Source organism: Dreissena polymorpha, chromosome 7, assembly GCF_020536995.1.
Source record: "Dreissena polymorpha isolate Duluth1 chromosome 7, UMN_Dpol_1.0, whole genome shotgun sequence".
Classification (NCBI taxonomy): domain Eukaryota; kingdom Metazoa; phylum Mollusca; class Bivalvia; order Myida; family Dreissenidae; genus Dreissena; species Dreissena polymorpha.
Window position 1 is genome coordinate 101,411,380 of NC_068361.1, and position 14,856 is coordinate 101,426,235.

The 14,856-nt window shown below is 32.7% G+C and overlaps 1 protein-coding gene across 5 annotated transcripts; it reads left to right on the forward strand.

Annotated features, from left to right (window-relative positions):
- Positions 1–2,561: 2,561 nt before the first annotated feature.
- Positions 2,562–12,808, forward strand: LOC127839304 (tenascin-X-like). Of its 5 annotated transcripts, none has more exons than XM_052367602.1 (9): positions 2,562–2,662; positions 5,123–5,186; positions 7,680–7,835; positions 9,840–9,974; positions 10,255–10,389; positions 10,691–10,773; positions 11,208–11,259; positions 11,865–12,011; positions 12,348–12,808. In XM_052367602.1, the coding sequence occupies exons 1-9, from the start codon at positions 2,660–2,662 to the stop codon at positions 12,413–12,415; spliced, it is 843 nt and encodes a 280-aa protein (XP_052223562.1). In that variant the 5' UTR covers positions 2,562–2,659; the 3' UTR covers positions 12,416–12,808. The 5 variants fall into 5 exon arrangements, with proteins under 5 accessions (XP_052223562.1, XP_052223558.1, XP_052223561.1 ...); XM_052367598.1 differs by having other exon boundaries at positions 2,563–2,662; positions 10,691–10,825; positions 11,125–11,259; XM_052367601.1 differs by lacking the exon at positions 10,691–10,773 and having other exon boundaries at positions 2,563–2,662; positions 11,125–11,259.
- Positions 12,809–14,856: the final 2,048 nt, after the last annotated feature.

A 14,856-nucleotide genomic window follows, 5' to 3' on the forward strand; every position in this document is an offset into this window, starting at 1 on the left:
TCGTAGCAATTGTTGGACAAAATGGTAATATAGTTTTGTCATCAATATTTAATTATATTGCTAATTATTAAGAATCACGATACTTTGTAAGCATTACGTCTTTGTAAAAACAGTCGGAATAATCATGCCTAACTTACACTTGCGAATCAGCAGACTGTCAATGAACCGATGAAATTCTAATTTTTTATATATCCTTTAAATAACAACAAACGTGTATTAAAACTGTACTTTTAAAAAGTGATACAACTGATTTGTTTCCGTTTGCATTTGCGAGTAAACTTGCACATGTAGCGTGTATAAGCCAACTGTCACATGGGCGGCATGTCATATCAGAATGCAGCGTTTAAGTGGGAGAGTAGAAAGTTTTATAGGTGTTAAAATATTGCAAGGTATAAAGATACACACAAACCTTAAAGAATAAGTGATATATTTTTTAATGTAAACATGCTTTAATATTATATTTTGTGGTCGCTTAAAATAGATACGTTTTCACGCTGTCTGTTTCAAGGGCTTCCACGTGTTCTGGTTTTTAGTTATTCGCTTGCGAACAACTAAGGTTAGTACTACGCTTTGCAAGTCGGTCAAGACTTAACAACGCTAAGAACGATAACCGCCGCACATGCCGCAGCTAATACTATTAATAGATGCGGGAAAATAACACGTTTGCTGATAAAAAAGTATAGTAGGATGTTTTGTAACCTCGTTTATAGTGCATGCTACATATACTACAGTGGGGTTAAATTTGACATTTCTGGAAACCGTTCTTTTGTTCTCAACAGATGGCGGCGATCTTTTGTATTTACGGGAGCTAACAACGCAATAGTAGAAGTTTAAGCTTGTTTATATTCACAGTTCTCAATTTATAAAACGTTGAACATGAGTTCACCAATTACTATGGACAACGACAAAATGCTTTATAATCGCGAAAACAGAATATAAAAACAACTAAATATAACAAGAAATATCTTTTAAAAAGGTAGTCGGCGTAAATGCTGACTTTGAAATAAAGTTTGCAATTTACGTTTCTAAATAATTAAATTAAAAGCAACAGTTTAACTATTGTTTGTTTTTTTTTCCATTTTTTAGTCATTTCAAACTTGCCATTCTGAAAAGTGAGTTGAGTCTCAAATTATGCAATAGCGAACAACTTTAGTGCCTTCAGCGATTTGATTTTATATTTGCGATGACCTTCAAATAAGATTGTAGTCACGTAATAAATTGAGCAGTTAGTTGTTGAAATGTTGAATAAGAATGTTTTTCAACTTACGTTAGAACGTTGAAACACACATACAACAAGTATTTCTTCATAGTGTCAAATTTGATAAAAAAATAACATTGTTTTTAGATTCATGCATTAACTCAAATTACTAAGTGAAATTTTAATCCGGTTTATATAAAGATCTAGAATTCCTACATAACCTTGTAACTGAAATACCGATGGTATGTTGCATATGTTTTGTACTTTTGCTAATATCCATAAAGAAAAAAAACAACACTCAAACTAAAACAATTGGAATGTAAACAATGTGGTTCTCAGCAGCTGATCTGAAAAGTAAATTGCAAATAAAAATCTTTCATACTCATTACATGGTCTCTTAAAACTAATATTACTGCTAGTTCCGTTTAATTTGAACGATAAACTTATCGCCCAGATTTAAATAATGTTGTTGGTATTTCCGATATTAATATTGACCATCCGTTATTTATTATTAACAATTATAGAAAATCAATTTATGTTTATTGAAAAATAGCATATTCCAAAATTCACGCGAAGATTAAAATCAAGTTAATGCAAGTTAATGCAAGGTAATGAAATTGAACGACATTTAATGGCTTGTTTTTGATGTTTGAATACTTATTATATAAAAAAATCCTTCAAACTTCGAAATGGTCCAATCAGTGTCATCATTAATAAGAGTTATGGAATTAAAATGTCAAGTTATAAACGTTCAATAGACGGACATAACTGACGTATTTTGGTATAAAACCTTTGATCATTTTTATCTCAGATTGAATTTAACCAAAAATTCGATTAAAGTTTAAACCACATCTAAATCATCAAGTTCTGCTTAAGCTAAACAAGCCATATTAATTTCGCTCTCCAAACATTATTTTTATCTTTTAATGCCTCAAATGCACGCTATTGTCGGTGCATAAAACTTGAAGGGAAAATTGCTTTATTTTATTTTTTCCGTGTTTAAGGTTTTAGTCAATATTCCTATGTACTTAAGATATTCATCGTATTTTGGAGCAAAAAGGTTATCTCTTCAAAGTCACACTATTTGTTGCTTGATGTGATGCCGTAAGAAAATTGCAATAAATCTACATGTGTAGGGATCAATGAATGTTATCAAACTATGAGACTGATTAGATACATCCAACTACTATACTGATTTGATTGGCATGCTATCTAGTCATTCGGAATCCTTGGTCTCCTTTATCTATGGGGTGTCTGAAATTAAAATTCGTGTACAGACAGCGTGCTTTATTTAAATATGCGCTTATAAAGTGTGCATATTGTAATGGTGGCGAAATAAGCTAAGAAAATGACGATCGATACTATTCGCTTTATATTAAGGCGCCTGCTATCACTGTAGACAGTGTGTAGGGACATGCAAACCCAGTGAGGATACATTTAATTGTGAGGCAGTTTGCCAACATGGTAAATTGGTTGATATTATTTATGAACGTGTTTTAATAGCTATTTTGTACTTTTTTAATTTGCCAAATATGTGAAAAACGCAGGGATTTTTTATTTGTATGGAAACGCATAAATACATACTAAAATGAGATTCTTTAAAAAAAATGTTCGCAAAAAATTATTAAAAATATTTGGAAACCTTCACATTGTTGCGCTCATCTTCATCTTTGCCTGTTGTAAAATTATTTATGTCAATTGTCATTTGATCTTCTTTCATTTGCACAGCATGATCACAATAGAGGTTAGGGATCCCATTAAACACATTATTTTCAAAGAATCTCAGTTAATTTGTATTGTGTTTGTTATATCCTTTACATGAACCATAAGAATGTATGAAATTACCGATCTATACATTTTTATATGTGTTTTATGCTTTTCTGTATGTCTGTCTGCGTACGCATTACATGTTTTGGTAATCTGCCATTGAGCATGACATCCATATGTTGCTTAATTGAATTAACGCGACGAACACAAAACGTAGAACTGTTCATTAAAATTTATTGAGTTGATTGACCCGACATTCTAGCCAAACAAAATGTCAAAGGCCATTTTACCGGTGGAAACAGCAATGGCAAATATACATATTTGCATGTGTGTGCAATATTGCACTACTACAGACACTACTAGCAAATATAAAGGCTATTTTAATTCTTAGTTTTTTGTTAAATACAAACACATACTTATTAACAAAATCAGCATGCCATTAATATAATTCGGTATCAAATTGGCTGATCAGTTGGTTCGATTGACGGCTGGCGTTCCTACAATCCAATCTCAAATTAATTGTCGAGGGCATGCGTGGTTTAGATCTTGTCTCGCCGTCTGTGCGACTAAAATGACCATCGATATCAGTAGAGAAATAAACTACCGCCAAACGAAATTCATGGACACATTGTCGCTGACGGTTTATTTGAAGTAACCGGTACAAACATTCCGTTCATAATAAATCATTAAATATCTTTTACTTACTTATCTTGCTTTGCTTGAATGTGTCTGACACACCATCAGTGTGATAATAATTATGTATTTATTTATAGGCTAGAATTCGGCGAAATCCACTAGCATGTCCTTTTTTCTTCTTCCAAACAGATCGTTATTTTTCTTAACACTAAAAAAATGACACTTGAAATTCGGGTCATATTACGCATGTGGCTAACATGTTTTCAAGAACATAACGTGAAGTTGTCATGTTGCATAATAATTAATTGTTCCGCTTCCGCCATTAATTGCTTCATTGGTCGCATTCCGTCCCTTACCTCTTATCAGTGTACATGTCAATTATAATAATGTTGCTCGTTTAAATCATTAGTGAGAGCTCGCGCACGAATATCTACGTATAATTAAATGCTCGAGAGGTTAAAGCAGAAAGTTACTCGCGGGTACAAATGTCTCTTTTGCATTTTATTATGTATATATATATATATATATATATATATATATATATATATATATATATATATATATATATATATATATATATATATATATATATATATATGTTGTTTTTTTTAAATTGGCAATTATGAAACTATGAGTTATGAAACTGCACACAGTCTGTTCAATATGGTTGTGTACTTGATATTTACATAACGAAACTCTAAAATTCTTTAAAAGATCTATTAGATAATAACAAATAATAAAAAAGTCGTTTAAAAATCAGAAAGGTTATTTGTGTACAGCGCATTTATTTTGGACACGTTAAGGTGTTATGTCTTAATATAAATAAACACCAGCTTTGCGAGTATATACCCATTTAAAACCGCAAGTGAGAAAAGCAGGAAATATGCCACAAAGCTATCTTGTTTGTTATGTTAAACGCAGATGCGCTATTTTATTTAAGATTATAATAAGTCACATAGAACAAATCGATAACATGTATTTTTTACATATTGATGATCTAGATAGATATGTTTGATTTATAGGAATAAGGAAACTCTCGAAACATTATCTTAAGAGAAACTTTTATCGCATAGTATTGTATTTGCGGCATATGACAAATACACATATACACGACAAGACGTGCAATGCGACATTAGGCGTACACTCCATACGAACATTTGTTTCACCAAGTCTTTATCATTTATTATTTTTACATTTAAAACAATACATTTCAAAATGTATATACATGAATCTTCTCTGAGATTTATAATATAATTATATGTACGCATTTGACTAGTTATACGATTTTGAAGTATATATTGCCTAAAGTGTGGTTTCCATTCAGATTATATATCGGTAGTTCCCCACATATTTATTTGGTTTCACCGTTATGCGTTTTTTCTATTTGCCGATTTGTCGATTAAAAAAGACGTTTTTAACCTTTCGCTCGGCAAAATAAATTATCTTCATGTGATGACCTGAGTCCAATTGTTTTGATATCGCATTATTGACAACAAATGTAAATAACATATTGCATTTCAGACTGCCCTAGGATATATCTTTACCATCGTTGTGGTTTTGGCCCTTGTAGGGTCCGCATTTTCAGGTAAGAAAACAAGTTAAACTGGTCATTTGAGAATTGTACAAATAAAGAATTACATTTGAGATAATTAAATTTGCATATTTTATAATTAAGTTAGTGAACATAACAGACAGTTGATGTGGACTGGCCCATCTTTATGCAATTTTAAAGTATTGATCTTGCTTGTGGGGACAGTAGTCTAGTAGTAAGATGCTGGGCTAGTGATCGAAAGGTCCCTGGTTCGAATCCCGCCCAGGCACTGGATTTTTCTGAGCAAAAAATTAATCCCACGCTTGCTCCTCTCCAACCAGGTGTATAAATGGGTACCTGTGAGGGAAATAAGTCAATGTGCCGTGCGCCATATGTTAAAGGACGACTTAAATCCCAGTGATATATATATACATTAATATTCTTACATAAGGCCACTCAAAATTCATTTGTTGGTCGTCGGATTTGCCGCACCTATTTTTTCGAAATGGAAAAAAAAAAAAAATTTACCGCTCGCCCTCTTTTTTGTGTCCTTCTGTTACCATAGCGCATGTTGTTGTTTTTTTAATTTGTGAAAAACAAAAAACAACAACAAAAAAACGCGATCTAGCAGAAACGATTTTGACGCTGAATACGAATGTCAAATATAGTGTTTCGTAACCTTTTTAATCGATAACTGCAGACGCTAAACAATTCGATCGAAACGACCAGCAAAAAGGGCTTCCTGCTCGAGCAGCATTGTGTACACACCGGTCTTAATGACATTGTGTACACACCGGTCTACAATAATGTAGTGACGTCACCATTTATGTATAGAATGGCTCGAGCAGTGCAAATCTCAACGCAGAGTTGTCGTTCCTTGCTCTCACATACAACTTTGCGAAAGGCTCAGTCCTCCATTTTGTCTATAAAATAGATAAAACCGAACAAACGCATTCAACGTATATTTGATTGGATATTTAAGATCGCATGCATTCAATTAAGAAATATGACTTTTAAATGTACGATAAATCGTGCAAAAACTTGCGAGTTTTACTGCAACTCTTTGGAACTAATTTATTGCCCTTTTACGCAGATGGAATCATTCCACGCACTTCACAAATGTAAACAATTGAACATATTTTTTTGAGTGACGTTAGGAATTGCTTCGACATGTGTATGTATGTTGGTTTCTTAACATAAAAAAACATATCAATTTTATAATAATGAATTAAGACTGATATAAGATATCATGGTATGAGATGGTTTTCTTTAATGCAGTGAATGCAATGTAACCGTCGTGCAAGAGATTGTTTAGTATTCTGTAACCTCAATGATGAACGCTTGGAATGATCATGACATAAATGAGACGCTTTCATAACAATAGTCCGTTCTGAGCCCAACACAGAGGTGAATGTAATGTAACCGTCGTGCAAGAGATTGGAGCAGTGCATGTTTCGCTGTCGTGACCGTTTTAACAAATTGCGGTGAAAAGTTGCTGCAGCCAACCCTTAAAAATATAAACACATCTTCTACGTTTTGTGACTTTTTTAATGTGTTTGTTTACGTTCAAACATGCAACTTTCAGCAGATACGGTTGAAGCATGTTCAATTTCAAACAACATCGGGAAACATGACGTAATTTTTTAAATACTTTTTATTTATTAAATGGGCATATGGACGGTATTTCCCTATATGTAGGCAATTTTTTTCTATAACACAATTTTAAGTGAACGAAAAAATAAACATAAAATCATTAAATGCTGGTTATAAAAGTTTCACTGGGACAATGTTTTTATAATTTTTAAAATGCATGGTTGACGATAATGTTTAACAGCTAGGTCCGTGTATTTCAGAAAAATAAAATAAGTTCTTTGTAATGTATACATTTATTTCAGAAAAATACAATATCGTACTAGCCATCGATATAATGCCCCTATTAAATTAAGGTAGCGACAATGGATTATATGCATGGCCTTTGTCCAACTGTCTGGCATTATCATTTTGATGATTGTCCCTCTTCAAGTGCTATTGCAATATGGTATACCTTTTCACAGTTTGCAACATGGTATACCTTTTCACAGTTTTCAATGTTTAAAACTTCAAACAAATATAAGCAGCAGTAGGTAGACATGTGTCCCTCACTTTAATGATATGGTCACATGTATATTTTGTGGTAAAAGGTCATATGCAACTTACTCTTATAAATATGAGGTCGATATATATTATTTGTATAAGAATTGAATTAAATGTAAAATATAGCTGTTTAAACTGTGTCTCTTGATAATGCTATATTTTTCTATCGAATGTGATTTTTGTTATTCTTCGCTCTTCGGTCGCTCGAGAATTTTTCTGTTTTCGCTCGCCTCTTAAACTTAAAAAAATAATCTGTAGACCAACACATCAATTTGGAGTGGCCTAACTGTTGAAGTACGCGCTTGTCGAATGGTACAACACAAATAATAATAATAATTCCTCATTGTTTTGATTCATATTTATTAAAACCAACGTTCATACATTTTTAGCAGCCATAAGCTTTTTATATTCTAGCGGCCGGTGACTTGGAAGGGACGTGTGTTAATGATGCAGCGTGTACAGGGACCCCAAATGCGGGAAAGTGCACTGATACGAACACTGATGGGACCGTTGATACATGCAAGTGTAGTACAGGGTACTTAGCAAACACTGGCAACACAGCTTGTATAGGTAAATTGATTTCATTATGTTTATTGTAGACCATCAGTAAACAATAATGACACAATCAACCGATATCTTATATTAATATCGATAACGTCAGTGTTACATTGAATGCGTCTTCCTTGTTATATCGTTTTCGATGACAATATATAACCATTTAGTCTTGATGTCCCTAAAATGATATTGTAATGGGTTTCTGATATTTACTTAACTATACAAATCAAACCAATTAGACATTTCGTGCAAAATGTAGAACGTATCTTGCAGAATACTGTGATAGATGTAAGTTATTGAACGATAGGCCATTGCTTAGTGCAAATGTCTCGTTAACGTCATAGTAGAAGGTAGAAATATTACAACCTTAACATTACACTATTTGAAATATAATATTAAACAACTTTTGTAAAAGCAACGTGTGCTGTGATACCACTTCATTCAGTGCGACGTATAACATGCATGCACTCATTACCTATTGCCGAAACAATAATCTCATGTTTTTTTATTTTAAAAAACAATACCAATTTCTCGTCCACAACACCACGACAATCACCACGCACATTTTGTCAGCAGCATTATTGACGACCTGGTCAATATTTTCGAACTATACCAAACCAAACGTGTTTCCGAAATGCTATTCTATTGCATACATTATCCGAAATACGATTAAAGAAGTTGTAATATAGATGGACTCTCGACATTAAGATCGTCCGTTTGCGTTTTGTATCAACGTGATGCAAATAGTAACTTAATATTCATCATAATTGATCTTGTGCACATGTGTATTTGGTTCATTGTTTCGACATTAGCACATATCAGCTCGAACGTTTGTGCCTGCGTGGCATATAATTCAAAGAATAGTATTTGGATATTACTATGATTGCGATATGATAATATTTGGAACTCAACTTATCCCTAGGTTCAGAGATTTTTTACTTGAAGAGCCTTGTGTAACATTAATATTCTTATACAGAGCAAAGATAATGCCAACATTTTTTTAACCGTTCAATACAGTTATTTTTCCCTCGTGACTAGGTGTGTGTTGTTCGAGGGCATCCCACACCACACCGTGCAGAGTATGAAAGTAAAACACATCTTTTGCCTTTCAACACCAATAGCTTTTACAATGCAATATCAAAAAAACATTTGCTATGAAAATAGCCAATAGATGACTTCTTATGTCTCATTTTACAACTTCCGAAAAACAAATCTATGATTAAATGATTAACAATATTAGCAACATTTTTTAATGAAATATTTGACAGCACATGATTTCATATGTCTATTTTTACAACTTCTGAAAAAGAATCTATCAGTAAAATGATTAAAGTGACCAAACACCACGCAATTATATTTTGTTTGATTTTTTTAAATTTAAACACCACCAATGCTCTCAATGTTTAATGCTCTGTTGCTCATGATTTTACTACAAATGCTAATGTTTGTACAAATAAAAATGTCGAGTGTAAAGCAACTTAGACAGCAAAAACTAGTAATACATACATATATATATATATATATATATATATATATATATATATATATATATATATATATATATATATATATATATATATATATATATATATATAAATATATATATTATAAATAAAGACTGTATTTGGAACTTCATTTATCAAACAGATAATTAACACATTAACTCGATGCACGACCCTCAAGTGCGCGTGTAAAACCGGCTGAAACAACGTGTATAGGTTGGTATCGTGAATAATAGCAATGCTTGTTTATAAAATCTGCTCATATTAAATAGTGCCTGCATTGGGTTTCGCTTGGTATGGCTGTCAAAAGTAACATGTTACAATTATATTGAATAAGAGTAAATTGATATAAAGCACGAAAACTTTCTTTTGAAATCAAAATACGTGTTCTTTCAGCCACCATTAAAGCCTATTAAAATGTTAATATAGGATTAGAATTTACTATATTCGGAACTAAAATTATTAAACAGATAGTTAACACATTAACAGAATGATTTTGTATTGTTTGACAATGCAGCTAATGGTGCCTTGGGTGGAACGTGTGCAACAGCCGCCGATTGCACGGGTACCGCGAACGCTGATGCTTGCACGACCCTCAAATGCGCGTGTAAAACCGGCTATACTGCAAACACCGCTGGAACAGCCTGTATTGGTTGGTATTTTGAGAAATAGTTTTGCTTTTTTTTTTAAATCTGCTCATATTAAATAGTACCTGCATTGGGTAGTAACATGTTATAATTATATTGAATAAGAGTAAATTGATATAAAGCACGACAACTTTGTTTTGAAATCAAAATAAATGTTCTTTCAGCCACCATTAAAGCCTATTAAAAGGTTAAGATAGGATTGGAATTTACTATATTCGGAACTAAAATTATTAAACAGATAGTTAACACATTAACAGGATGATTTTGTATTGTTTGACAATGCAGCTAATGGTGCCTTGGGTGGAACGTGTGCAACAGCCGCCGATTGCACGGGGACCACGAACGCTGATGCTTGCACGACCCTAAAGTGCGCGTGTAAAACCGGCTATTCTGCAAACACCGCTGGAACAGCGTGTATAGGTTGGTATTGTGAATAATAGCAATGCTTGTTTATAAAATCTGCTCATATTAAATAGTGCCTGCATCGGGTTTCGCTTGGTATGGCAGTCAAAAGTAACAAGTTACAATTATATTGAATAAGAGTAAATTGATATAAAGCACGAAAACTTTCTTTTGAAATTAAAATACATGTTCTTTCAGCCACCATTAAAGCCTATTAAAATGTTAATATAGGATTGGAATTTACTATATTCGGAACTAAAATTATTTAACAGATACTTAACACATTAACAGGATGATTTTGTATTGTTTGACAATGCAGCTAATGGTGCATTGGGTGGAACGTGTGCAACAGCCGCCGATTGCACGGGTACCGCGAACGCTGATGCTTGCACGACCCTCAAATGCGCGTGTAAAACTGGCTATACTGCAAACACCGCTGGAACAGCGTGTATTGGTTGGTATTTTGATAAATAGTTTTACTTTTTCATAAAATCTGCTCATATTAAATAGTGCCTGCATTGGGTTTCGCTTGGTATGGCAGTCAAGTAACATGTTACAATTATATTGAATAAGAGTAAATTGATATAAAGCACGACAACTTTGTTTTGAAATCAAAATAAATGTTCTTTAAGCCACCATTAAAGCCTATTAAAATGTTAATAAAGGATTGGCATTTACTATATTCGGAGCTAAAATTATTAAACAGATTGTTAACACATTAACAGGATGATCTTGTATTGTTTGACAATGCAGCTAATGGTGCCTTGGGTGGAACGTGCGCAACAGCCGCCGATTGCACGGGGACAACGAACGCTGATGCTTGCACGACCCTCAAGTGCGCGTGTAAAACCGGCTATACTGCAAACACCGAAGGGACAGTCTGTATAGGTTTGTATATTTGGTAATAACCAGCATCATGTTTGAAAAGGAAAAGCGTTATAAAGCATAGTTTCTAATCTTCCAATATTATTTTAAAAACGAAGATGTTTTCATAACCCTTCGCTTAGTAGGAATGTTCGACATCAGACATAAAGGAGTTGTTTGTGAGACTAGAGAACACTGGTATGCAAATCTCCAAGATTGAAATTATACGCCTTTCGAAAATTTTGTAACTATCAGGGACACATTAAAAAAGAATAAAGCTCTGTTTCATTGGGATTAAGGCATGCAACATTGTTTGCAAAAATGTCATGTTGACAGGGTTTTTTTAACGCTTATACTTGTTTGCGAACAGAGAAAACTCAACCTTCCTGAGGTAAAAACGTGTGGAAATTCGAACATATATTTTACTTGATATTTAACAAATTATATCAATATTTGTCAGTATGATATTATACGTATTTAAAAAGCTTTTTATAATAATGATGATTGTAGATAGTACAAGTATTCAAAATAAAATTATTTAGTCTTTATCTGGTAAATAAAAAAAATATATGATGTAGTATTTACGATTTATGCCCACGAACGATACATAAATGTATGTTAAACATCAGTTGACGGTGCCCTCGGAGGAAAGTGCACCGTATCAAGCGACTGTTCCAAGACAACTAATGCCAACACCTGCACTTCCGCCAAATGTGTGTGCGACACAGGATTCTCCGCGAAACCATCTCAAACTGAATGTTTGGCCGGAAATACAGGTACTATTATAATGTATTTATATCAAAAGAGCTATAAATTGTTTGTATAAGTAAAATATAATATATAACGTGTACCAATAGTATATACCATTTAAATAAAAATCGTTTATTAATAGAAGGTTTCACAATATGTTGTTTGTTAACTAAATCTTACTGATTTGCTATCTTAATATAGCTATCACTTCGAATATGTTCTCGTGTTTATTTCTTTGAAGACAAATCAGCTTACTCTGTCTTTATTCGTTTTCATTTTAGTATTAGCATTCTTTATATACATTAAGCATTCTGTTTTCAAATACCTTCAAAGTTTGTTAAGCTATGTATCTATTGTTGCAGGTTCCGTTTCCATGACATCGACATGGATACTTGTAATCGCCTATGTGCCTGTAGCTATATATCTATAGAGTACGCACATGCTCTTGCGAACAAGTAAATGTGGAAAGGTCCATATGGACAAAAGGCGAGAAGTTATTTGTGCTGTAACTGTATGCAGATTTTTATTTGTGTGTGTTTAAAAAATCCACGGTGATGCTGCCTTTTACATATTACCATTCTTAGAGGATATATTGTAATTGGGTAGAAATGAATCGTGGTGGGCTTCTTTGTATATATTTCAACACAAACAACATGTTATTACATTCAAAAACGCAAACAATACACGTTTAATCGACGAGTTCATGATGATTGCAAATTTTAAAGAACAATTTTGTCTTTATAGATCCAGCCAAATCACAAACATAAACTAAAATGTACTGATTATATATAACATATATATTAGAAATAAAGAAACAACTTTCCGGAAATGTTTTTGTTTAATTTCCACCACCCAGCTTATATTTGTGATTTATAGTGGTGCCTGTTGCTATGTGATACTACTTTACATACTTTTATCTCTGAACAAATAGACTTTATATTGATTATATAAAATCACAATTTGGAAAGGATTACTATTATTTACACGCTATACTATTGATTCAGATTAATACATACAAAACACACACTTATCAATTGAACAAGTCATATGATGAACAGGTAACCGAATATTTCTTTTCACTATTAGTCAACTAATTGCTTTAACGCATGATTATGTGTACATTTCTGACATCAAAATCTTCATAAATATTATCATATTATAAATAATGTAACCATATATTATTTAGTAGAACTACTAAACTGTTTAAATAATCATAATTCATCAGTTCAATTCCGACCACAAGAAATTTGAAACAATTAAATGTATCGCATGCCTGTTTGCTAAAAATAAACATTATGCATTTTATATTTTATAAATCATAACTTACATTACTCCTTTTTAATAGTTTGAGATTCCAGTCTTTCCAAAGGCATTAAACTGTCAAACAGCTTCATCAGTTGTTTTAGGGACATGGACAAAATCGGTGTATGATACTGTTTAAACTGGCTCTACATATAAGATTTTTGTTTTGCTACTTTTGCAAACTAATGACAGTGCACCTTTAATAGTTTGCTTACTAAATTATACTATATGCAAAGGCAATCATTCATAGAGAATAACAGGTTACAGCCTGATCTTTGTGTAATATATAAGGCAAGGCTTAGAATAATATAACGGCGAGGCGTGCCGAGCCTAATATATTGCAAAAAGATCAGGCAGTTAACTGGTTTTCTGTTCATCTACGTCCCCGATTTTAAAGAAATAATGAAACAAATCACTAAAAAGCTGCAGTTTTAGTGGGAAAGACTGACTTTTGTCGTTTGACGTGTTAATAATGACGTCATGTGCACGCATGCTTAATATTTGTAAAAATGGTTTTTGCTGTTTGTGTTACAGTTTGTGTTTAAAATATATCACATCTTGGTATCAAATTGTTTGTTTTGTTGAATCTGATTCGCATTTACTAAAAATATTACTTTGTAGTTGATTCCGAGTAATATTCCCATCCTCCACACACGACTGCCTACATGTAAGAACTTCCTTTTGACCATGATATAATTTTTTTATCACATGCCATACCCTGTTTCCCATGTAATATAACCATTACATATATTTTTTGTAACACATGTGTAATATACTTATTAAGCGTTTTCATTCGCTGATTTTCGTTCGATTGACCAATCGCATTTTGTTATTTTGCTGACATGACGTTGCAATGTGAAATGACGTCAAGAAATGTAAACAACATTCGGGATTTATCATCATGTTTGCGTAAATCTTTATTATATTTACATGTGATAAAAAAGATCTGACACTCGTTGTCATATCATACCGTATTTTGTAGGCATAGGCTTGCTTACAAACAAAATTCCTGAACATGTTTAATAAAATATGGTTACATATGACAACTCGTGAAATATCATATATATATATCAAACAACATTATATCAGGCAGATAATATGAAATAAGGCAAAGCCTCAAAGCGAGCTCGATTTATGTTAAATAGAAGAAAGTTACAAAAAACTTAAATGAAGACAATATATTGAATTAAATTATTAAAGTTTACCTACGAAGGTCAGATCGAGATTCGAACCCGAAACCACACATGAGCCATCTTATGATACCGGCCTGGGTTGCTCTACCAATTAAGCTATCTGACCTTTTGAAAAATATAAAGGTAAACTGCAATGCTGTATAACAGCATGATTACCTTGCTTAGGAGAATAAGGGATTCGCAGGATGGAATGAGTGGGGAGAAAAAATCAAATTGAAAGCCGATTCTTTCTGTGCATTAGTTGATGGTAACCATAATGCTCGCAGAAATTTTTATTTTTTTCGTGGCTGCTCGATTAGCTACCTTAAAAAGTAGAACTTCATTTCCCGTGACTACAATATTAAAAAGGTAAAAAGAGCAAACAACTGCAGTTTGT

What these genes read in the sequence shown, in the direction of transcription:
- LOC127839304 (XM_052367598.1), top strand. An exon ending in TGGCAACACAGCTTGTATAG is followed by an intron (nt 7,836 to 9,839) that starts GTAAATTGATTT and finishes TTGACAATGCAG; the next exon opens with CTAATGGTGCCTTGGGTGGA. An exon ending in ATGTTTGGCCGGAAATACAG is followed by an intron (nt 12,012 to 12,347) that starts GTACTATTATAA and finishes CTATTGTTGCAG; the next exon opens with GTTCCGTTTCCATGACATCG.